At 50.1% G+C, this 23,887-nt stretch overlaps 1 protein-coding gene across 7 annotated transcripts in view; it reads left to right on the forward strand.

Annotated features, from left to right (window-relative positions):
- The window catches only part of MAGI3 (membrane associated guanylate kinase, WW and PDZ domain containing 3), a 47,119-nt gene that overhangs the window by 1,174 nt on the left and 22,058 nt on the right, over nucleotides 1–23,887 (forward strand). For 3 of the 7 annotated variants that reach the window (XM_015885236.3, XM_085527142.1, XM_015885233.3), the window contains exon 1: nucleotides 7,833–8,248. The exons of 1 other annotated variant lie outside the window; for it this stretch is intronic. In XM_015885236.3, coding sequence (XP_015740722.1) covers nucleotides 7,927–8,248 — 322 coding nt within the window. In that variant the 5' untranslated portion in view covers nucleotides 7,833–7,926. Of the gene's footprint in view, nucleotides 1–7,832; nucleotides 8,249–16,528; nucleotides 16,723–23,887 lie in introns of those variants that run through there. 3 more of the 7 variants (XR_001559574.3, XM_015885232.3, XM_015885235.3) reach the window with 2 other exon arrangements.

Genomic DNA, 23,887 nt, shown 5'->3' on the forward strand with positions numbered 1-23,887 from the left:
ATGGAGCAGTGGCTGGGTTTGCACTGGCAAACCCAAAGCACGGCTTATCAATTATCCCTGTTATCCCTGCAGCTGGGAGCAGCTCTGTTCCAGGTTCCTCTCTGCAGGGATATGGAGCGTGATGAAGGACCAGCACTTATGTCGTTTTCTCCCCACAAGGGGTGATTGATCTGCACTGCCAAGGGTTTGTGCTGATTGATCCATAAGTGTTTATTGGCAGGCTGGGGCTCGTACCTGAGCTCTGGGTTCTGCCATGTCCCAGATGGGGCAGAGCAGGGCTGTGTGTATGTGTGGGGGGGTCAGTGCAGCCCCCAGGCTGCCACTTGCAGCTCTCACCTCCAGCTCATCCCTTGGTGTGGAGGCAGCTCTCCCTTAAATGAGATCCTCCTGAGCATAACTCGTGGTGTAATGCAGGGGAGAACTGCTCCGCTCAGCGCTTTAGAGGTTCCATTTCACATCACCTTTCATGTCTCATCTGAAAACTTCAATGTGCAATTCATCCCAGCGTTCAGAAACACCCCCCCCCACCTCCACGCTCAGATTTGCTGCTGTTTTGGCCCTGCCCAGCACTGAGTGCCAGCAAGGGCTGCTGTGATTTGTGGGTCGCCGAAGGGGATCTTAGGATGCAGAAATAAATGTGCCCAGCTCGATTAATGGCCAGGAGCCCGCAGAGCTCTGGCAGCACTCAGGAAGGGCTGGCATTGCAGGATGGATCCCTCGAAGAAATTTTAATTAACTTAAAACAAATGCGCAGGAAAGGGCCAGCCATTAACTGCTATTGCTTCCTGAGTCTCATCTCTGCTAATTAAGCAGCGTGTCAGTGCAAACGACCTACAGATAGCAGAGCACCGAATTTGCATTTAAATTAAAAACCATATTTCTTAAAAAATATATATATACAGGTTTCATTACTGCCCTGATTGTTTGTCTTTCCTGCATCCCCATCCTCACCCCCTTCTCCCCTCATCCCAACCCCATGGCTGGGTGCTGCATAGGGGCACCTGGCTGCCCTCTGCCGTGCTGTGCTGCCCAGCCTGACAGCTCTGATTTCTTTCTCCTGCTTAGAGAACATGAGGTTTTTGACAGCTGCCTTTGCCGTTATTCTTCCTTTAATGCTGTTGTTGTTTTGCGTTACTGTCAAATCACATCTTATTAAAGTTCTTCCCATCCTGTCAGCAGCAGCTGAGGAGCACGGATGCCTGCGTGCTCTCCCTGCTCTGTAGGGGGAAATTGCTTTCCGTTATTGATAGAGCAGTGCTGGAGGATGTGACCCAGCCATGCTGGGGGCTGCAGGCTCTGCCAGACCCCCACAGCTCTGGATCACAGAGCACCAGGCTATGGGAAGCAGGAGCTGCCAGGACAGGGTATGCAGGGTGAGGGCAGCGTCCCCTGGGTGCCGGTGTCCTGTTTCCAGTGCAGATTCTGATCAGCTGTTGGGCTCTGGTTACTCTCTGCTCTTTGGGAACCATTGCACCTTTGCAAAGCAGCTGACACTTCCCACGGCTTGATAAAAATTCCGTAGCATCACAGCAGCTCCTCGGGCTTTGTTCAGCTCCTGCCAGCAGAGCACAGGGCATGGCTGGGAGCCCACAGGGCATGGCTGGGAGCCCGCAGCGCTGGGGGCACCTACTTGGTTTTGTGGCACAGGAGTGTGGGCATTTCCATTGGGCTCATTCTGTGGCTGCCCAATAGAGCTGGATTGCAGGGTCTGGGTCTGTGCCAGCCCTGGGTGCTGCAGGAGTCTCTCCTCTCGCTGTTTGCATCCCAGATCAGAGGGGACCATGTGCTGGTGGCACAGTGTGGTGATGGATGGGGATGGGATCTGCACACTCAGCAGCAGCCCAGCAAAGCGAGTTGGTTGGAAGTCACTGCAGCAAGCACAGTGTTTTTGCTGATAAATCTTGTTTGTAAATCAGCTGCATGCCGGACTGGTAAATAATGCATCTCATAGATGAAAACACTGTTCAAATGAGGACTGGAAGAAGCAGCCCGTGCTGCAGGCACAGCCGGTCCTGTGCAGCAGGGAGGGCAGGCACAGCGGTACCTGGGAGCAGATTGCCTTCTGCATTGCTTTCCTAATTGCCTTCTTAAGCTTTTGATTCCCACAGCGTGTTCCATGAGCTTCTCCCCAGAGCACAAATCAGGGAGAGGCTTTGGTGGGAACATGAAGGTATGAACTCAGAGCAGCAGGGGAAGCTGGAGGCTGCTCAGTTTGGGAGCCAGCTCAGCCCCTTCCCAGCAGCACACAGCCACATTGGAGCCCTTGCACAAAGCATGTGTGCAGAAGGGGCTGCTCATGGCATGGCACAGCCCTGCCCTGCTTGGGAATGGGGCCCTTTGCTGGCAGCAGCTGGGCAGCCCTGGTGGTGGGCTGGGTGCTGTGCTTTGGGGAGCTTCATCATCCCCACGAACCTGGCAGTGCAGGTTCTGTCCCTTCTGTGCAGGCTGGGGGAGGAGTTTGTCAATGATTTATTTTGCGCTGTTATTGGAAGTGATTGCTGGTCAGCAAAGAGCCGCAAGGCAGAATGGAGCAGCCTGCAGATGGCTGGGAGAAAATGGGTTCGATTCCTTGAATGCTGCTAAATGGGTGGGGATATTTAAGGGCTAATTACAAATCTGGATGGTTTCCAGGAGCAAACAGCATGGGACAGTCAGACTCATGAGCTGCTGCTACAAACCATGCTGGGCTCCGAGTACATCCTGATGCCAGGCAGGCAATGCCCTGCTCACATTCCCCCACCTGCATCTGGATCCTCCAGTTCAGCCTCCACATCCACGAGCTTCCAGCTGGGAAGGAGAGATGTGGTGTCCATACTGATACTTGCTTTTGTTCTCGACTGCAGGGTGCTGGGACAGCAGCACCAGCATCGCAGCACTGCAGGGTGGGCTGAGCTCCCTGCAGGGCTGCACTCCCTGAGCTGCTGTTGGGTGTTTTCCTTCCAGATGCTTTGCAGAGCAGTGCCATGATGGGAAGGGGCAGCCTGCAGCCCAGCCACATCTACCCATCACCTGAGGGCCCTCCCTGCTTTGGTTCGAGCTCCAAAACTGATATTCCACAAAGGTAATTTTCTGCTTCTCCAGCTCAATTCTATTCATCTTTCAGAGGGTAATTAGCATCACTTCAGCGTTCTTTTATGCCCAACTAATTGCACCTTGCTTCAGGAGTGAAAGTTAATGCCTCTCCATTTCAGTTAGTGCGGCAATATCTGATTAGGGGTGAGGCCAGGCAGAGAAATGAACCAGGAGCAGCGCTGTCTGCCTGCTGGTCTGAGGCATCCTGCCTGCATGGGGGGAGAGATTTCCCATCTCAGATCTAAGATGCTCCTTATCAGCGATGCCCCAAGCAAAGCAGGCAACACAGAGCATTCAGTGCTCCATACAGGGCACTGCCACAGGAGAAGGGAAGGGCTGAACATCACTGAGCACCATGGAACCCCCCCATACCCAGCAGCCACTGCCTGGCACTTGGGGCTGCTGTATGGGTGGCAGCAGCTCTGGTAGCACCAAGGACTGCAAAGTTAATACTTGGTCCGTAAATCTTGTCTGCTTTAAAGTAGGTTATATTTTCAAAGCGCTTCGGTTCTCAGGAGTTTCATATTGTGATGTCAGTTTTAAGACAAGTAATTGGATGCGGAGATGGTTGTTAGTGGAACCTGAGATTAAAGGCAGGATTTGCAGAGCTGTGCTGCGGGCTGACGGCACTTTGTTCCCTGCAGATGCAGCTCTGGGGCATTCACAGCCAGCACTGCTGTGCAGAGCTGCCCCACTGCTGCTGTGCAGTGCTGTGTGCAGCCAAAGCAGAGGGCATCACTGCAGCAGAAAAGCAATTGAAACTCCCTGGCACCCCAGGCCCCACTTTGTGACCACACAGAGCCTGAAACCCTGCAGCCTTCTAAAGCCCTTTGCAGGGTTTACTGGCAAAGAGCAGCATTTTGGATGGGAGTTTGATGTCTGCAGCCCGACCTTGCTGTGACGGCAGCAGGTGAGCAGGCAGCTTTGCCTGGTGGAGACTGAGAGTTTATTGGCGTAGCTGTATTCATTTGCTCATGACCTGGAGAATTAGTGAGGATCTGCTATCCTGTGGTGCACTGATGGCTCCTGCCAGCCATGGGCTCCCAGGGGAAGGAGTGGTATTTACCAACCTTTGCTTGGCACATTTTATGTAACAGCACATTCCTCCAAACGTCCTCGCTGTGACCGCCTGCTCCTCTCTTCTGTTCATCCCGCAGTGTTTTACTTTCTACATTTCAAGGACCCGAGGAAGCAAAACGAGGCACTGAAGCCTCGTTCTTCCCGTGAAATAATTCACGAATGGAAGAGATGGTAGAGAAACTGCTGGCACAGAGCAGCCCCTGCCTCTGTCTGCAGGCTCCTGTGAGCTGAGGGGGAGCTGCAAACGAGCACGAGGCAGTTTTATGCCTCTATTTGCTACTAGTGCTACTATGATCCATGAGCTGCGCCAGACGGATCTTTCCAAAGCTGCAATAATAAATCATAAATATTGATGGTGCTTAATCACGAGGCAGCAGCAGCACAGAAGCACCCGACCCACTTACAGCACCCGGGGTGTCAGCTCTCATGGGCTGCAGGGGCTCAGCCATGAGCACCCATCCCTGTGCTCCCCACTTTGGTGGGGCCAGGTGGAGCAGCAGCCACACAGAGCTGACAAGTCTGAAATGGGAATGGAGTGGCAGTGATCTGACAGTGAGGAGGATGCTTTGACTGAGAGCTGTTTCCTACTGGAGTAGGAAAATGTTTCCTACCCACGGTGTGCTGGGAATGGGGCTGCCCAGCCAGAAACTGAGCTGAGTGAGGAGCAGGAACGTGAGTGCCTGTTGACTTGAGGAAATGGCTTGAAGTTGAGGAAGGGAAGATTGAGGTTGGATGTCAGGGGGAAGTTCTTTACTCTGAGAGTGGTGAGGTGCTGGAACAGCTGCCCAGAGAGGCTGTGGATGCCCCGTCCATCCCTGGAGGTGTTTGAGGCCAGGTTGGATGGGACCCTGGGCAGCCTGGGCTGGTATTCAATGTGGAGGTTGGTGGCCCTACGTGTGGCAGAGGGGCTGGAGCTCCATTATCCTTGAGGATCCAATCCAAGCCATTCTGTGACGCTGTGATTCAGCCAGAGATGGAAGCAAACTGAGCCATTTGTTATGAACTGAAGAAGGTCAGAGCCCTTTCTGTGCTTCTGGAAGGGAAGCAGAGCTTTGGCAGAAGGTTGGGAGCCGATGCTGCGGTGCCGTCACGGCTCATTGCAGAGCTCTGCTCACAGCCACTGCTCCTCGTGTTTGCTACCACATACCACCTACAGCTCCCTACAAAGCCGTGCATGTTAGTTAACCTCATTAAATCCTAAAGGATTAGTCAGCTGTTCCTCAGCCACGGAATTGTTAGGAAACATCTAAAGCTCAAAGTTATGTGGCTTGGAAAGTGATTTTCTAATGCGCAGACTTCAAAGGGGTTTTGAAATCCTGCAGTGTAAGGAGACAGAGCAACCTTAATCCACCGGAGTGCTGCTTAATGGCCTGCTTAATTTCTGTCCTGATCGGCCTCTGATCAGTGCTGAGCATCAGCTCTGTGCCCTGCAAAGCCACAGAGCTGCTGTTGTGTCCCATTAGTTCCCAAGGAACCCTTTGCTGTTCCAGTGATGGCAAAGCCTGGGAGCACCTTAATCCACAACCAAACTGCCTGCCCTGCAGTGTGACCGGAGGGCCCTGGGGAGCACAGCACAGCACTGCTATACCCAGCTGTGCTGATGCAATGGCAGCGGTTTGTTCTGTGATAGCAGCAGGATGCAGCACAGCTCCATATACCTGCAGGGCTACCAGGGCCCAGTGCTGGAAGGCAGTGATGTGCAGGAATGGGCATCCACTCCCAGCAACCTGGATTTCCTTATGCATTCTGCAGGGAGGTTTGCAGCTCCCTGTGAGCTGCTGCCCCAGCTGCTCCAATTGGGGTGAAGACAGTGACTGGTGGGAGCTGGGGATTACGTGTGTCAGGGGCTGGGATGGGTTTTGGGGCCATGTCAGCTCTCCCAAATCCCTGTGAGCGGGGGCTGTAAAACTCGCTTCAGCATTTTCCGATCCCATTAGAGATGTAAAACCACCGACAGATCTGAACTGCTTACAGCTGCTCACCCGGCTCCTGGCAGAGCACTGACACCAGGGGAAGGTTCAGGCAGGGGGATTTAGTGAGTGCTGCTCAGAGATGGGCAGAAATGGAGGGCAAGGGCAGAACTGGTGATGCCAAGAGCTTGTGAAGTTCAGTTTGTTTCAGATATGGCGATATTTATGAGTGTGGAATCAAAGCCCTCCCTGTATGTAAGTGGGTGCACCAGCTTGGAGCCCAGCTGGATTCCCAATGGCTGAACTGCCTGGCTTGCATATGGTCCCAGCTCATCAGTGTGACAAAGGGGGGACACCACTCACCTCTAGCTATCAGCTGTGACACGTGCTGGTCCCAGGCTGTGCTGTGGCTGCACCCACAGTTCCCACCTGGTCCCACAGCCCTCATTTCCCCCCATCACCTCAGCACATCCACAGGCTTATCCCTCCCCGATGGTTCCGCACAGCGCTAAGCTCAAGATCCAGACTTAAACGCTCCATTACTACTTTTAGGCTCTAAATCCAACGCGTCGACTTCAAACCCACGCTCAGCTGTGATTCTGTGTGACTGCACGACTCCCTCGGTTCACTTTCTGGGTCTTTATCTCCTCTTTGCATTCATAGGCAGCAGCGGCGCTTGATCGCATCGCAGACGTTCAGTGCGCGTCCCAGAGCGAGCAGCAGGGGGGGATTTGCTTCGGCCGCCTCCTGATTCACACTGACAAGTCCTCTTAGTTCATCTTTTTAGCTCCTCTATACACAAAGCTCCAGCAGCAACCAGCTGCACTTATGGCACATGCAGAGTGATCCCTGTGGTTGCCTTCTTTATTTCAGAGCGGCTGAACGGTGCTTGGGGGCACGTTGCTGTGTGCTCATCATGCTTCAGTGTTGTAATTACTGCTGGGGGCTGCAGCCTTATGTCCAGCAGTGCTGTGTTTGCAGCTGGGAAATGGAGGCACGGATGCAGTTGTTGGTGCTGTGGTGATGCTCCAGCTGCAGGTGAGGGGTGCATGCAGGGCTCAGCCAGGCACAGCTCTGCATTCAGACCTGGCTTTGCACTGACGTGGTTCTGCTGCTGTTTGATCGCTTTTGAGCTCTGCCAGCCCTGTCTGATCTGGGTCTTGAGCTTAGCGCTGTGCGGAACCATCGGGGAGGGATAAGCCTGTGGATGTGTTGAGGTGATGGGGGGAAATGAGGGCTGTGGGACCAGGTGGGAACTGTGGGTGCAGCCACAGCACAGCCTGGGACCAGCACATGTCACAGCTGATAGCCAGAGCTGAGTGGTGTCCCCCCTTTGCCACACTGATGAGCTGGGACCATATAGACCAGGCAGTTCAGGCATTGGGAATCCAGCTGGTGCACCCACTTACATACAGGGAGGGCTTTGATTCCACACTCATACATATCGCCTTACCTGAAACAAACTGAACTCCACAAGCTCTTGGCATCACCAGTTCCGCCCTTGCCCTCCATGTCTGCCCATCTCTGAGCAGCACTCACTAAATCCCCCGCCTGAACCTTCCCCTGGTGTCAGTGCTGTGCCAGGAGCCGGGTGAGCAGCTGTAAGCAGCAGTTCAGCTGTGTCGGTGGTTTTACATCTCTAATGGGATCGGAAAGAACCGAACCGAGTTTTACAGCCCCAGTTTTCCAACCCATCCCAGTCCCGGTTCGACCCGGTACCGATTCCCGCGCGCTCCCACCCCGCGGCGCGCGCGCGCGCCGTGACGTCACAAGCCCCGCCCCTTGGCTTTGTGGGCGTGGCGCGGCAGTCGGGCGGCAGCGGCCGGTGCGGGAGGCGGCGCGGGGTTGAGCCCCATGGTGCGGTATGTCCAAAACGCTGCGGAAGAAACGGCACTGGCTGAGCAAGGTGCAGGAGTGCGTGGTGTCCTGGGGCGGCACGGCCGGGCCCGACCCCGAGCTGCTGCACGGCGGAGCCGAGAGAGGCGAGTTCCCGTACCTGGCGGGCCGCCTGACCGCGGGAACAGAGGGCGCGCCGGGCCCCGTGTTGCTGTCGGGTAAAGCGCCCGCACCGGGAGACGTGCTGCTGGAGGTGAACGGAACCCCGGTGAGCGGGCTGACACACCGGGACACGCTGGCCGTTATCCGGCACTTCAGGGAGCCCGTGAGAATCAAGACCGTGCGGCCAGGTGAGCCCGCAGGCCGCGCCCGGTGCAGGCCCCGCAACGCGGCCTTAAAGCGGGACACGGAGCGAGACCGGAGCTGGACCGAGTGGGGCGGGGAACGGGAAGGATAAGGATAAGGATAAGGGCGGATCCGGAGCTGGGCCCGGCGGGAGGGACGGGCAACCTTTGCGGTGTCCGGCAGCTCGGTCCGTTCCGTCCGTCTCCCCGCTCGGTTGGGTGAGTTCTGAGCTGCTTTGCCGTCTTGCTGTAGCTAATGTGCACCTGAAGGCAGTTTCCTCCTTTGACCGCTAATTAAATTGAGTTATCTGCTGTGCCCCGATGGGTATCGCCTTAATGCAGCACAGCATTGACCCGGGTCAGCAGGGTGCGCCGGGAGAGCTCAGAACAGATAGAATAGAAAGGGGTAAATAAACTGAGGAATAAATTAATTCACATGAGGCAGTAAGAAATCTAAGAAACTTAATGGGAGGTGGGTCTATAATGAGTCAAATGGAATTGTTTGCTCTGGAGGGCAATGGGATGTTCCTGTGCTGGGGTTTCCATAGCAGAGATGTCCCAAACTTCACGTTACAGCTGCTGGGATAGATATTAGGATGAGTGTATGTGATATGGAGCAGGAAGGTGCTGCAGGACAGTGAGGGTCCCACAGTGCCCCATATAGTGCGATGGGATGGGGCTGGTGCTGTGGGTACAACTGGCATCGTATCCGTGCTGGAGATGGAGCAGCTTTTCCACGCTAGAACATATTGTGAGCTTATTTCCCACATCAGATGGTTTTGGCAGCGAGCTTCTGTGTCAGACTGGCTGTCCTTAAACGCAGCACCTCGCAGCAGGCTGTTGCTGTTTCTATTGACACCATAGTGCAATGCAGGGCTCCTCTGCTCCCATCCCTGTGCTCCCAGCAGTGCAGGGGCTGAGTGCAGGTTTGGCTGCCTGCTGCTCTGAGCATCCTTCATTATAAAAGGCAGCAGCAGCTTTGAGATCTGTCTGTGATCCTTCTAACAAATCTCATGGAAAATGGAAATTTCAAGACAGTGTTTAGTGCTGTTTGATAAGGCACTCGAAGGATCTGAGTGCTGAATTGAACGCCATCTGTTAAGCGCGGATCGCAAACCATGGACCACTTTGTTGCTGGAGAAATGGTTCCTTCCCTCTCTGGTTGTGTTCTCTGCCCCATAGAGTGAGGCCGTGGGTTGGTGCTGTGCCCAAAGCACCGTGATGGCTGTCAGCAGCCGTAGGTGTGTGCAATTTGTAACCTCCCGTTCGTGTCTATACGAACATGTTATTCTTGGCATGGAGCATCCTGCCGTTCCTTTTCGCTCAGTCTTTTGTTTAAACCTCTCTGCCATCAGTGCTGTGATTTCACCAGCTCTAATTATTCCATTCTTAGCGTGTTAGCTTCGAATGATAACGAGGCCTCGTGTGGCCAGTTAAGCAACCGCTGTGCTGCTGAACGCTCTGAATTGGTTCCCTTCAGGATGCTGCTCTGTGCTGGGCACCGTGCTGACATCAACCCCAAACAGGGTTTGTAGGATGAGATAAGCTGGTGCTTGTGCTCCAGGTGCTCTGGAAGCAAAGCCTCTCTGCTCAGACAGCCGTGATTGAGACACCTGCATGTGTGTGTTGCTTGTGGGCTCTTACAGCCCAGGTTTCCCTGCTAGCCTGGTTTAACGTGCTTAAATTCCTTGCAGTGTCTGTTGGTGCTGCTGTGTGATGGCAGGAGGTGCTGTGCTCAGTGTGAACCAACATGAATCTTCATTAGAAGCCGTGGCTGCAGCCATGCAATGCTCCCAGCTGGCCGTAACCAGGGGCTCCTTGGATGCAGAACACGGCTGGGTTTTGTTGTCTCAGAAGATTCCATTTAATGCTTTTTTGAAGTTTTTTTTTGGGTCTATTTATTTTGTTTTCCGTAGCTTCTGTTTGAAGTTATTTTTCAGCTGGTGGTTCTGAAAGTCTGAAGCGTATAATGAGCTGCATGCGTGGAGGCTGAGAGCTGCTAGAAGCCCTCACCTTTCGGTTGTTGCTCTGATGTATAAGGCCTTTGAATGCATTCTTCTGGCTATTCAGGATACCTCCTGTTCAGAGCCATCTCCTCACCTGTTAGGTAAACTGTATTGTTCCCCGAGCCAGAACAGTTTTCTTCTTTAAAGCAGTGTTATTCAATGTGGGTGAAGAAAAGCACGAGCTCTTCTGCTGTATGTGAGAGTCAGTTCCTTACTTCATCCCGGAGGCCACGGTGAGAAGGTTTGCAGAGCTGCACTGAGTTGCTGTGAAGCCAGAACCCCCTTCAGTTCCCTTCTGTGTCACTGCTGGGTTGTGGACCTGCAATGTTGCTCTGCACCCCCCAGTGCAGCTTTGGCTGTCAGTCCTATGCTGCTTTTCCCTGCTGAAGTTTGTATAGCTTGATATTCATCACATGAAAGCAGTGTGTAGTACGTAAGGAAGGAGTTAATCCCTTTGGGTTCAGGATTGCCGTATCTCTTCATTTATCTGCATGAGAACTGTAAAACTGGAATTCCAGCTCTGCCAGACCGTGGTGCGTTTCCGTGTGGGTTCTGACTGCGTTCTACTTCAGTGCTGTTTCATTACTGACTTGGGTAATAAATACAATCAGACTAACAGCTGGGGTCTGATGAATATGGATCGTGGGTACTGTAGAAATACCAGAAGTGGGAATCTGGGAGAGCTGTCTAGAAAGGCATTATTTTCATCTGCATGCTAATGAAGCGTTCTTTCAAGAGGCGTTGAAGGCGATCAGTGAGGTTAGCGTGGTTGTGTGGGAATTTCTGATCACTCAACCTGCTGTATTTGGAAACAGGCAGTGCTTTGTTATCAAGCCAAACTAGTGTTGTCCTGATAGGGGAATAGGAACCCACATCTGCCCAGTGCTTTGTGCTTGGATCCAGCCGTGGTGGAAAACCTTTATTCCATGAAACAGGTGGAATTACAGCACAGAGGAGCAGGGATGTGCCCGTGTTGTACAGGAGAGCAGCAATGGGAGCGTGTTGCTCCTCCTCTCATTGCAGGTAAGAGGTGATGGGAGCAGCAGTAGGAAGTGAGCGGTCACCAAAGAGGAGCTGAGCCTGAACCCGGTGATGTTTGCAGAGTGTGACTGCATGTACTGCAGGAGCATTGCACGGGGGAAGGCACAGCCATTCCTTTGGGTCCTTTGATTCCTTTGGATCCACTTTGAAGGACTTCCTGGAGCCCCAGTGCTGGGCTGGGGGATGCCCTGCATGGAAGTGATGGTTCAATCCCATACATGCTATTGCACCTGGGAGATGTGAGGCTGGGTGATGTTTACTCCATCCTGCATTCTTGGCTCTGCAGGCCGTGCTGGGTTTACATAAAAACACTTTTAGAAGTTCCCAATCTATGGTGCATCGCAGACTAAACACTGAAGGCACTTAAAAGAAGGAGCCCACTCCCCTCCTGACAGCCCAGCCTCCAACCCCACACCCTGTAGGTCTGGCCATTAGGCATCTCACTTTGTAGTGTAAATGCAAGGGAAGAGCTGAGTCCTGGAAATCCAAAGGAATGGTTGGTATGTTTCAGTGCTGTTTACCTTCTGGTGAGCAGATGGGGTTTGAGGTGCACAGCATCTGCCCCTCTCAGGGTGATGAACAACACTGAAGGCTGTTTTGCATTTTGAAATGCAAAGTCAGGAGCTGTGTGCAGTCATCTGCTGGAAATGGCTCTGAAAAACAACCATGGATGCTCCGAAGTGCAGCCTGCGTGTAGTGAAGGAATAAGGAGGTTTATCATAGAGCTCCTGCTCAAATACCCCCCGATGCCTTTTCAGAGGATCTTTGATAACTCACGTAGGGGGTGTTTCATTTCCCTTGGACCGGGGTTGTTTTGCAGTTAAATTCTGAGAGCAATTTGGTGCTCATTATGCTTTGAGATTCAAATTGTGTCCCTTCTGTTAGGACAGCTTTGGTATGCAGGAGAGGAGGGAGCTGTGATTAGAGCCCTGGCACGTTCTTTGCATCACGTTCAGCATTTGGGAGCTTGGTCAGTTATTGCATGTTCTATGGGCTGTAAGGAGGGCTGTGGTGGTGGTGGGTGAGAGACCACCCTGCAGAGAGACCTGGGGCTGTGGTCATGGCAGGGTGAGAGGTGTTCAGCTGTTCTCAATGGGCTGAACCAGGAGTGGGATGTGCAGGTGGGCCTTGATTGTGGGCTGCTAATAATGTGCCATTGGGACACACTGTGGGTCTCCTGCAGCAGCTGTGAGCCAAGCACTGATCCCATAGGAAACAACAGGGACACTCAGATTGGCTTGAAGTGCTGGAGGTCCTGGAGCACTGCAGTGTGCTCTGAACACAAGAGAAGAAGCACACAGGAGGTGAGTGGTGTCCAGATCAGGGCTGCAGTGAGCGCCAAGCAGGAAAATCCCTCTTAAAACACACCATAACAAAAAGAAGTGCCTGCTTCAGCCTGGGTTTTTCCTTTTTCCTGCAGGACTGAGGGGAATATCACAACACAAACACGATTGAAGTGGGAATGAGGGTTGTTCCGTCCCATTGGCACATGCCTGCTGTTTGTGCAGCTGTGTGTGTGTCACTTAGTTCTTCTTTTCCTGGCGTTATTAGAGAACAAAACACACAACTGCTGAGCAATGAGTTGAACCTGGTGTAACTCAGTGTGCTGATGAGCTATTTTCCTATTTGTATGAAAAAAGCTAAAGACAGGGTTGGGTTTTTGAATCACTGTGACTGCAATGAAAGTACCCGGGTAGTTAAACCTTCTCCTGCCTTTAAGATTTCATTGCCCACAGAAGCAACTTTGCTTTGGTTACAACCCTTGTTGGTGGTGACCTTCGTCCGAGCAAAGGTTTGCTAAAGGCAGAGCTTGCTGGTACCGCTCATTAAATCCAAGAGGATTAACGTACAGTTTATTTCCTCTAAACCCACCGAACTATCAGGAAATAACTAAGCCCTGAAGTTTTAGGTTTGCGGAGATGATTTCCTCTTAATGCATGTACTTGGGAGGAACGTCAAAATCCCGTTACGTAAGAGGGAGGCAGAGTCCCCTATTAATCCCAGGGAATGATGTTTAATGGCTTGTTTCATCCGTTATTGGTCTAAAGAATTCCTCCGAAACCAGCTGACCCAAAGTGCCAGGGAAGTATTTTTACCTCTGTTGCTGAAACTATTACAGCTCGGTAATTTCACTAATCTCCTTTGCAGCGAGATTAGATTGCAAATGCTTTGATGCAGGGAGGGCTGTGTTTGTGAAAACAGCTCGGTAGCCGCGGGCAGCGCCGAGTGGAAGTGCCAGTAAGTGGAAAGGAGCAATGCTTTGAACCATCCATCGCATGGATTGTGCTTCAGATTGACTGTGGTTTGCCATAGCTGCAGCCCTGCCCAGCTGTGTGCTCCTCACCCATCAGGAGGGTCTGTGTTATGGAACAACTCTGCTGCCCTACTTCTGTGGTGTAAAAATACCTAATCCTGAGGATTTTATTTCCCTCTCTCTAGGGCAGCGGAGAGTAATTACTTTTCTCTAGTGAAGGTGGAGATGCTGGAAAAGTTTAATTAATGCCCGTTAGATGCCAGTGATACTGAAATGAATTCATCAGGGCAGGGCACTTAACGCTCATCGAGGCAGTGAGCAGTTGCAGTGGACTCTATGTTTGACATGAAGTGGAATTAAGGAATAACCCCCCCAGATTTCACCTTTCTAATGTCAATGGAAGTAACTGTGAGAGCCCGGGAGGGCTGGAATCTACCTGTGGTCATAAATGTGAGCCCTGCCATGCAGCAGATCTGGTTTTAACACAGTCTAAGAGGGGAAAACAAGGCAATACAGCCACGTGTGTGGGGAGGAGGAAGATGCTGCTGTTTTGCTGCTGTTCCTGATAAGGAATCACAGTGTTGTGTGTGATATTGCTCCATTCAGTCATCAAGCTCTGCTGCGTGATGCAGAGCGTTGTGTAGTACAAGGCTTTGTACCTGAGGAACTTCCATCTCTGCTTTTTCCCTAATGCAGCGAAGGAAAAAGGTCTGACATCAATTCCTGCTTTGTTGACTCACCCTCGGGGGCATCCAGTTGTTGTTCTGCTGTTGTAATTTGTTGCCTCTTGGCAGATACATTTTTTTGTTGTTGTTTTTTCTTAATTGAACTTCGTTGTTAAGAGCTCCATTGCTCTGGTTCAGGTGGTTGCAGAGATGTTGGATGTTAAGGGAACTGCAAAGGGGGGCTGTGCCTGCTCAAGTGTGGTGCTGTCTGCTGCTCTGTATTTCACTGCACTGCAGTGTGGTTGGGTTGAAGGGACCCTGGAGCCCCCATCCCCTGCCCTATGGGCTGGTTGTACCTCTGCTCCTTTATTTGCCTTCTAAAAGTGCTGGAAGTAAATGTGAAGGTACCGAGGGTGGCTGTGAATAAAGCAGCACTTCAGTAAAGATCTATTGTGCGTATCCAGATACCTGCTCTCTCAAATGCCCTGGCAGTAGTAAAGCATTTCAAAGGGATGGCTGCAGAATGAGTGCGGTCAGGGGAGAATGACAGGAAAGGGAACAATGCAATAAATAGAGGGGGAAAAGGCTGTGCTGTCAGCTCTGGTTTCCCTATTGGGGTGTGTGTATGAAGCTGCCTTCTGATTGATTGTGAATTGAGAACAGCAATTGGATTTGGCTTTGCCTTTAAAGCTGTCTTGTTATTTGAAGTGCTTTCTTATGAGAAGAGCTCCATCCCTGTGTCAGCCCAGGGTTTTGTGAGCAGATACAGATTAGGCCTGCCCTGCAAGGGCTGTACCAGGGGGATCTCATGGTCCGTGTGAGCATCACTGCTCTGCTCAGGACATTTACCTTGTGCAGAGCGTGTGGAGGCAATAATTAAAATGAAGTCACCTGGAGAAAGTTGATGACAGGCTGATAACTCATCCTTCGCGCGGCTGCTGCGGCTTCCTGCCAAGAGAGAGAGCTGTTTTCTGTTCCCTCCTTTGGATTTTAATTGCTGTGTAGTTTTTGCTGCTGTGTCAGTGTTGTGACAAGGAGGGGATGGGATGAGTGAGGTGGCTGCAGTTTGGGCTGCTCTTCATGATAGAAAGCACGAAGTAGAAATGAGAACAGCAGTTTTCTTATTGTGAAGTCTTTATCCCCTCTGCTTTATCTTACTGTGCCTTTATCCCCTCTGCTTCAGCTCGTTCTGCTTTATAACATGCTCTCAAGTAGTGGAAGAAGTTTGTTCTGAAGGTGAAAACTAACCTGCAGAGTTCTCGGATAGGAGGAGGTAACCAGAGTGTCTGTGGGTTCATCAGTAATCCAAAGGCTCCCGTATTAATTACCATCAGTTAATAGACTCATTTACCAGTTCCAGTTTCCATGTGCTCTGCTGAGGCCGCTTCCTCGCTAACTGTGAGATAAGGAGAAATGTTGAGAAGCAGATGCTGCGTGACCAAGTACCCAGCTGTGCACTAACAGAATGAATCTCCTGGTAATTAGTTAACAATTCCTTGGCAGTCAGAGGCGTATGTAAAACAGTAAACACAGCATGGGGAAATAATAATAATAATAAAACATTAAAAGCACTTTCTGAGCTTTAAAACATTGGCAGCATCCTTTCAGCCATCTGTGTTGCTGAGGAGCTCGGTAAGTCATGCCAAGGTCAGAGCTGACTTGCAGCCCTTAACCCTTTGGCAGTGAGATGTAACGTCCTGCTTGCTGAGCATGTTGTGTATCAGGATGGCAATCAGGAAGGCAATGGTGTCAGTGGTGCTGACACAGCTCTGTGTTCAGTAGATGGAAGGAAAGCTGCAAGGTGGGCTCGGATGGGCGTAGTGCAACTGAATTGTTGTTGAGTTTGTTCTGATGCTGTTGGTGTAGCCCTGGAGAGAAAATAATAGAACACCAAAGCTCTACCAATGCTTTCAGTCCATCTGCATCCACCTGGGGATGTAACACTGCTGCATCACCACAGCAGTCCCTGCTCTGTGCTGCAAATCGTGCTTGCACGACTGTGAACATAAATGATGAACAATTGGTTGGGATAGGAAATGTCATCAATCAATTAAAGCCTAATGAAGCTTCTACTTAAAGAGTGGCTTCATCTGCTAAAGTGTGACATGGGCTGCTGCGAAGGGGTGGTCTGTAATTGCGTGCTGTGATGCTGCTGTTTTCCAATTAAACTTGGCCGTACCTGTAATCAATACGGCCGCGGGCAAAGTGTGTTTGTTAATGTGATGCAGAGGAGTGCTGACCTAGAACACAATGTCAGTGTTTTTAAATCCCTGGGAGTCCTTGGGAGCGCATTGAGGCACGGCTGTGTGTGCTGGAGCCTGAATTTATTGCTGTGCTGCCTCCCTGGCACAGCAGGAGATGTCCTCGGGGAATGTCACCGCTGTGTTGGAGGTGCTGGGCCTTCCAGAGCTCCTGGAAACCACCAGAGCTTCAGTGCTGAGTGTGGGATTTAGGGCGGAAATGTCTTGAAAATAAGGATGAAGTTTAAAACGAGAAGAGTGTGGCAGATGGAAGGTAAGGCGGCTGCTGTCCTTGGGTTGTGAAAGTATTTGTGTGGATGGCTCTGCCCCCATGATGGATGTTGATGGGTGAGGAGCACATGGGAACAGCAGGGAGAGGAAGCAGAGACGATAATAAATGCCTCCTTTTGGCTGCAGTTCACGGCAATTCTTCATTTTTTCATGGTCAGTCTAATCCCAGCGTGCGAAGCTGCGCTGCTCACGGGTAGTTTTTTGTGGTTAAAGAGCTAATAATCTCCAGCCCAAGTTGATATGAACAGAGCTGTGTGCTCAACAAAGCTCTGATTACATTGCAGCGTGAGCCAGCGCATGGGAATGATACTCAAAGTGAGGGGATATGGGGACAGCTGTGGGGTCCCAGAGCAGAGTTTGTGCTGATCCAGGAGGTTCCTTGCAGACGGGGCTTCCCACATCTCATGAGAACACAAGCACAATGTCACTGTCAAACTGCTGCTCTGCCCAACTCCAGCCCGAAATAGGTTAGTGGGCCTAGAAATTATGCAGAGTGTAATTGCGTGCCTTGCTTCCTATGAAAAGCAGGCTAAAAATAAGCCCGTGTAGTATTTGAATAAGTTCTAATCACTGCATTCCAAAAAAAAAAGAAAAAGAAGGTCTTGGCATGTGAACACGTACCCTTCTGCTGGGGAAGTAATGCCAAGTCCCAAACAGATTAAATGGCTTGTGTAACACAGAGCAGCTGCAAGGACATTTTTCTTTGGGGATGTGACTGAAATGTGTGTCATTCTATAGAACTTCACGCTGCTTGAGCAATAAGATACGGTGTGTTATCCATATGTCAGTACGTGAAATGTGATGCTACGTTAGGGCAGACACCAGGGCAGACCATGTTTGCCCAGGGCAAAACCAGTGCAAGTCCTCCATTGGGGACCCTTTGTCAGATGGGGCTGTTGAAGGAATGCTTGCTAAGTGTTGGTAACTGCACAGACACGATAGCTGCAGATTACAATAGGGAATTATTAATATCAGAGCAGTTGTGTTCATCTGTGTATGTTAATTGTGCCTCCTGGAGCAAATCGGTTTGTTTCAAATCTCAATAAATCATTATATCTGCTGTGAACGTACCGAGACCCCACGTTGGAAATGCAAGGGAATGAATGGAAGATTGTCTATAAATTTGGAAGAACAAGCTGTAGTTACCCTGCAGAAATCTGCCTCATTGTTTGCATTGCTTGCCTTTGTTTTGCACTGTTCCAGCTCTGTATCTCCTCAATGACGAGCAGATTAAACGTTTTATGTATTATTATAACCTTAGCAGCTATGGGGGATTCTGATTTCATAGCTGTGATGTCTGTGTGCAGCTCTGCAGCAGCGCCAGCATTGCTCCTACCAGACAGCCCCCGCAGGTGCGCTCGTTTGCACGCTGATTAAAACTCAGCAAGAGACGGAGCACATAATTAGGAAGCCTTAATAAAGCCATCCGTGCTATTCTTAGAACAGCCCTGAGGTCTGTAAGGTTCTGGACAGTTTTTGACCCTTCAGCATTCAGTTGCATGGGCTTTGGGTGCATGTGAGCAGTGTGAGCAGCACAGCAGATCACGTTGTGTCCTGTCCTGCTAATGGGGCTTGGCTTAATCTCCTGCGACGATGGCAGGAACCTGCTTGCTCTCCTGCTTTGCATTTCTGCTTTGCTTTCAGCAGCAAGGTTTGGTCTTGCAAGTCTTAAGTTTTGTTTGGTGAGGTCTTTCAAGCTGTCCAAGCTGCATTCACTGTGCTTTATAGATACCCATGTCTGCATTGAGCCTGGCAATGATGGAGGAGTTAGTCCGAGTTCTTCATCATCAGTGTGAGCACGACTTGAGCTGGTAGCCATGTGCCATTCTGGCAGATGGAATATTGTGGGGGCTGCTAGAAATAGGACACGGCAGCACTTGCAGTAGCCATAGGGAACGGTGGTTGTCCTGCTGAGCTGCAGCTCCAGCTTCATCTGGTGCATAAGAGCAGGACCTCGAAGGTGGCTCCCCCATCCTCTCACTGTTTAAATGCTTGTGACTTGTGGTACGTGCAGGAGGTTGTGAATTGCTCCATCTTTCCTATGGGCTACATGTGATACAGTGTCCCATTGAAGTGTGGGGAGGCATCTTGAGACAAACAGAGCAGCAAAATGTTTCTTGAGAATATAGCAAACCTCGATAAATATGCATAGGATTGTTGATCTTCTCTGTGTGTTTTCCTGAGGAAAACAGCGAATCAAAGACAAGAAAGTCACCATATGTTATACAAAAGGTCAAACCGTTCTCTTGCGGAAAGTTCTTTTGCATTTCCCACTGTTGAGCTGAAGGAAACGGTTATGTTTGCGTTTTGTTTGAAACCCATTCATTACTTGGAATCATTTGAGTTCTCCTCGTATCTCCTTCAGTGTCTGATCTTATATCAGAAACAGCTGTAGAGCTCTTTGTGCTCTGCCATTCTCCTCTTTAATAATAGCTGCGCTCAAATACTTGGCGTTATCAGAGAAACCCCTTCCCCGTTGTGATTCTCCTTCTATTTCCACAGTTAATGGATTTTTGTGTGCGTGCAATGTATTGCTGTAATTATATCTGATAATATTACATTGGAAGCTTGGCATCTGAAAGTTTCAACTTCTTTGCTCATAGGATTTTCCCTTTGAAAACCCTTTATGCTGCAGGCAGGCAATGTCTCAGGCTGTGCTACCATTGCATCACATAGGACAAAGTGAAGCTGAGGTTGGTATCCCCCCATCCTTCCCTTGGCCCCTTTGGGTCTTAGGGCAGCACTCGATAGATAGAAGCAGAATCTTCCTATTGCAAAACCTTTCGGATCCACACTGCTGGGTCCTCATTCCTTGCTTCCAACATTGTCAACTGTGACACATCTGTTTGCAAACTGAGGGAATTGTTAGTTGGGTAACAAGTGTTATTTTCATACGCCAACCAAATGGCACTGAAAGAATCCTGGAAATGCCATCTATTTTCTGCCAGTCTTTTCTTGCTTCCTTCTGCACTGAGCAAAACACTTTTGCTGGTAGTGGATGAGGAACCTCACAGTGGATGCCCACAGATGGAGGCTCCTGGTGCAGCGTGTTTTGCTGTTTCCACACCACCAAAAATAAAACCAAAGGACAGAGCCCAGCTCCTGCTGCTCACACTTCACCTCTCATCCTTCCCAGCCCTCAGTTTCAGTATTTAGCTGTGTTAGAGCTCCCATTTCCTGCTGTTTTCTGTGCGTGATGCTGCTGAGGTGGGCTGTGTGAAGGAGAGCTTTGGCTACATGCAGGCACTACCAGGGTTGTAGGATCATAAGCTTTGTGGCAACTTTGCTTCAATCTGGATAAACTGGTTTTTTCTTTTATTTCTATACCGTAAACCAAACGTTTGGTGTTTTGAATGCTGTGATAAATGATTTGTTAAGACGGGAAGGCTTATCTGCACCACAACTTCTGTAAATACAAGTGTATTAGCAGGATTTCATTGGACAGAGTGCAACAAACTGCAATTAAATAAGCCTTGCAGCATAAACCTTTTAATATTTTCTCAGCTTTCAAGTGGTAAACGGGTCTGCTTTCACGGGCTGCTGTGACTTTGAACTGCTTTGAGCTTTTCTTCCATACAAAACCATGTAAATTGTGCTGTGCGTTGTTCTGCATCTGTCATGCGAAGGCAACTCGGTCAGTGTGACATCCCCTGTACATTAGATTGGGTTTGCAGAATATCTTTAACGACACATCTCCACGAGAGATCCTTAATTCAATTCTCTTGGAAGCAGATTGACGCCAGCAGCATCCTCTCAGCAGGTCACCATCAAATGCTCTTCACCCCTATTTCTTTACAGCTCAAAGAAGCGAGGTTTGCTGTTGTAGCTGGATGTTCACACATAGGTTTTGCTGCCTTCCTCTATGCAATGCTGGTGCATCCCAGCCTGGCCAGTCTGTCCTGTTGCTCCCCAGCCTTGGGGCGTTTGGTGGGGATGTGTAAAACCAGTCCTGTAAACGCATCCATTTGCATAGCTCTTCAGGGTTCAGTTATAAAGCAATCCGTGCTCTCCTTGTCTTCAGTCAAACCATTTATTCCCTGCAGACCTTTAGTAAAGCGAAATTCACATCACAGGAGGCTTTAGCAAAGTTCTTCAAAGCTTTTGTAAGGCCTCCAACTGAGGAATTTAACGTATGTATTTTAAATATTTGCTCTTTAGAGCGTGGTTCTGAGTTGCTGGACCTGCTTTCATGCCCCATCTGTGTTCCCAAACATCCCAGCTTGCTTCCACTTGTGCTCTTCCCCTTCTCCATCCCTGCACTTTAAGCAGTGGTGGCTCTGGGCTCTCATTCTGCATCTCCTCATACATACGAGCTGTCTGTTTTGCTCTCTTTTCACGACCTTTAAGAATCTAACAAGTTGCTTTTTTGTGGTTTCTGGCTTGTTGGTTTTTGTTCATTCGTCTTTGTGAAAGATACCATTTTGCATTTCAAATCCAAAAGTTAATAGTTAAAACGTATTTGGCTCTTCTCCCACGTTTGTTCTAGAAAATCAAGTTCTTCACCTTGTCCGTTGTGCTCGGTGTGAAGGGGGAACTCAGTGTCTTGTCATGGGTTGTCTGTGGCAGCCTGACTGTAATTGCTGGGTAGCATATAGGAGCTGTTAAGTGTTGTGAGCTGAACCCGCTGATTTTCTTCCTGGTCGTGCATTAGGAAATAACTCAGCATCTGATTGCTCTTTTTAAGGAGCCGTTACCTGATTCTGTTTCATGCTTTTAGGAGGAAGTTGCTGTGCTCGTGCTGAATTACAACCCCCTGTGAGTCGTTGCTGTGCACGTGTGGCTTTGGTTTCCTGGAGCAGCACACCTGGTTTGTGCAGCTGGAAGCTGCTTTAAATGGCTTTTGCTTAGTCAAGTCAGAGACCAATTAACGTTAGTTCTATATTAATACGCAAGATTTAATTAAATGCTGGGTGTTCTCCCTTGCCCTATGCAGTGGTTCTTGCTGCTGTCTGAGCACAGCCCCACATGCTTGGCTGTGTCACACTGCAGGGAAGTCCCCACTGAAGACCAGAATCACACAGCAGGATCTAATCCGAGCTTTTTTTTTCCTTCTTTAATGCTTAAAAAAAAACCAAACCAAACCCCTCTGAGCCTCTGGATAATCTGGGGAGGGGCTGAGGGGATTTAGGGTGAGCAGTGGGCAGTTTGTGTGCGAGTTTACTCCAGTTCAGCAGCTCTGTGGGTCCATTGGTTTCATGCAGGATGCTCTTCCCATAGCTGTGCATTATGGCTCTCTCCTCTCCATGGGGCTGCAAGCAGTGGCCAAGCTGGGTCTGTGTGCTGGGCCTGGTGTCTGTCCATCCTCTGGGCCTGGTGTCCATCTGTCTGCAGTGCTCTTTCTATCCCCCACAGCATCCATTACTTTGAAGTACGTTTCCATGCTGGGTGCATTGCCCTACCAATGGATCTTGTCATTTGCTGGGGAAGTGAACGTGCTTATAACAAACCTCTGCTTGGAAAAGTTGCTTTTCTTGTTAAACAACAAGGTATTTATTTTAAAGGAGGAAAGAAAAATGCCTCCCAACGCTGTTTAGCATATAGAGGTCATCGTCTCAGCAGCTGTTGGCATGGAAACAGCACTGAGCTCCAGCACAGTGTGATGCCCGCGTGTGTTCACACCTGTGGGCATTGCTGTCATGCAGCCCTTGCACCCACAGCATCGCCCACAGCTACCTGTGCAGTCACGGTGCTGTCACTGATGGCTGGGCAGTGATTCATGGATCAGAACTTGGATCACTGCTGTTATATTGGTGCTGGTAATTCAGCAGTGGGTTTGTTGGGGTTAATTCTAGTCACGCCGTAGCAGGAAGCAGCTGTTTGTGGCTGTGTACTCAGCATTCCCTGCTGGGGTGCAGATTTACCCCTTGGTTTATGGGGTGACAGCAGAGGGCTGCTGCCCTGTTTGTCCCCAGGTCTGTCCTCAGCTCAGCTCTGTGCCTTGCGGTGCTGCTGAAGCCTTTCTGCTTTTCCTCTCTTAAACAGTTCCTTTGTGGTTAATTTAAATGAAACCTGAAAGCAAGAGGATTGTGCCTGTTCATCTTAGCCAACCTGAGCGGTATAAAGGATGTTATTCCTCTCGACTGGTCCCTGTGTTGTGTGTGCCATCCACAGCACACAGCAGCATTGCATTTAGCTTTCCTATTGCTCCTGGGGTGTGCTGGGCAGGCTCTGCTCCTGCAGGAGGAGGTGGCTGCCTCTTGCATAGAAACGGGCCCTAGAGGCGGCCTGGAGCATCCTCACTCTTCTTTCAGTTTCCTGCTTTTTAATGCACGCCACTCGCTGTGACCTTCCCTCATTTTCTCTCTGCCAAGTGTTTTGTTTGACTTTCTCCCATTTTCCCCAGGCTGTGCTTTTAGTTTTGTGGTCGTGGTCTGAGAACACAGTCCAATCTGCGAGGGTAACGTTCACATTAACCCCATAGCGTTGGCCCATCCTTAGGAGCAGCTTTGCTTTTACTTTTTCTTTTGGTATTTATTGAGAAGCATTTATGAGCTTTTACATTTTAGAGGGGAAGATGAGTGAATAAAGGCTCTGCAGGTCCACGTCCCTTTGGGGTTATCCCCACTTGCCAAGCCATGTAGCTCCATGCAGCTCTCAGAGCATAGCTAAGAACCAGAATCATCCACCATGGGGAAATCCGCCTCTATCGATCAGTGCAGAGTTGTTGCTCAAGTGCAGCGCTGTGGGTTGGGCTTTGACAGGGAGATGGATGGGCCCTTTTAGTAGTAAAACATTTTTAAATGTTGAGAAACCATCTTGTCTGCAAACAATGAAGAGATTTACGGTAAGAAATGGAAAATATTCTTCTTGGTGGAGATTACACCATTTGTTTTCATTTTCCGTGACATGTTTTGCTCATTATGCTGCAGGAATCGAATCCAAAGCTTCATAAAGAAAAGCGCCTGATTGCAAAGCAGGGAATTGAGCTCAGGGTTTGCTGTCATAACAGCAGAGAGCACTTCACCCATGGGAGCACTGCGAGGTTCTGCGCCTGGGAAGCATTGAGGGGCTGAGAACTGTGCTGCTCAGCACAGACTCAATGCTCCTTCATGTTGGAGAAGGGAAAAGCATCAACCCACAGATAACAGAATGCATGACGTACCTTGCAGCAGTGGTTGGGTCAGTAGCAGTGAATGGGGCTTTGTGTC

This window comes from Coturnix japonica, chromosome 38 (genome assembly GCF_054131305.1).
Source record: "Coturnix japonica strain WE chromosome 38, WE-NBRP24, whole genome shotgun sequence".
NCBI lineage: Eukaryota > Metazoa > Chordata > Aves > Galliformes > Phasianidae > Coturnix > Coturnix japonica.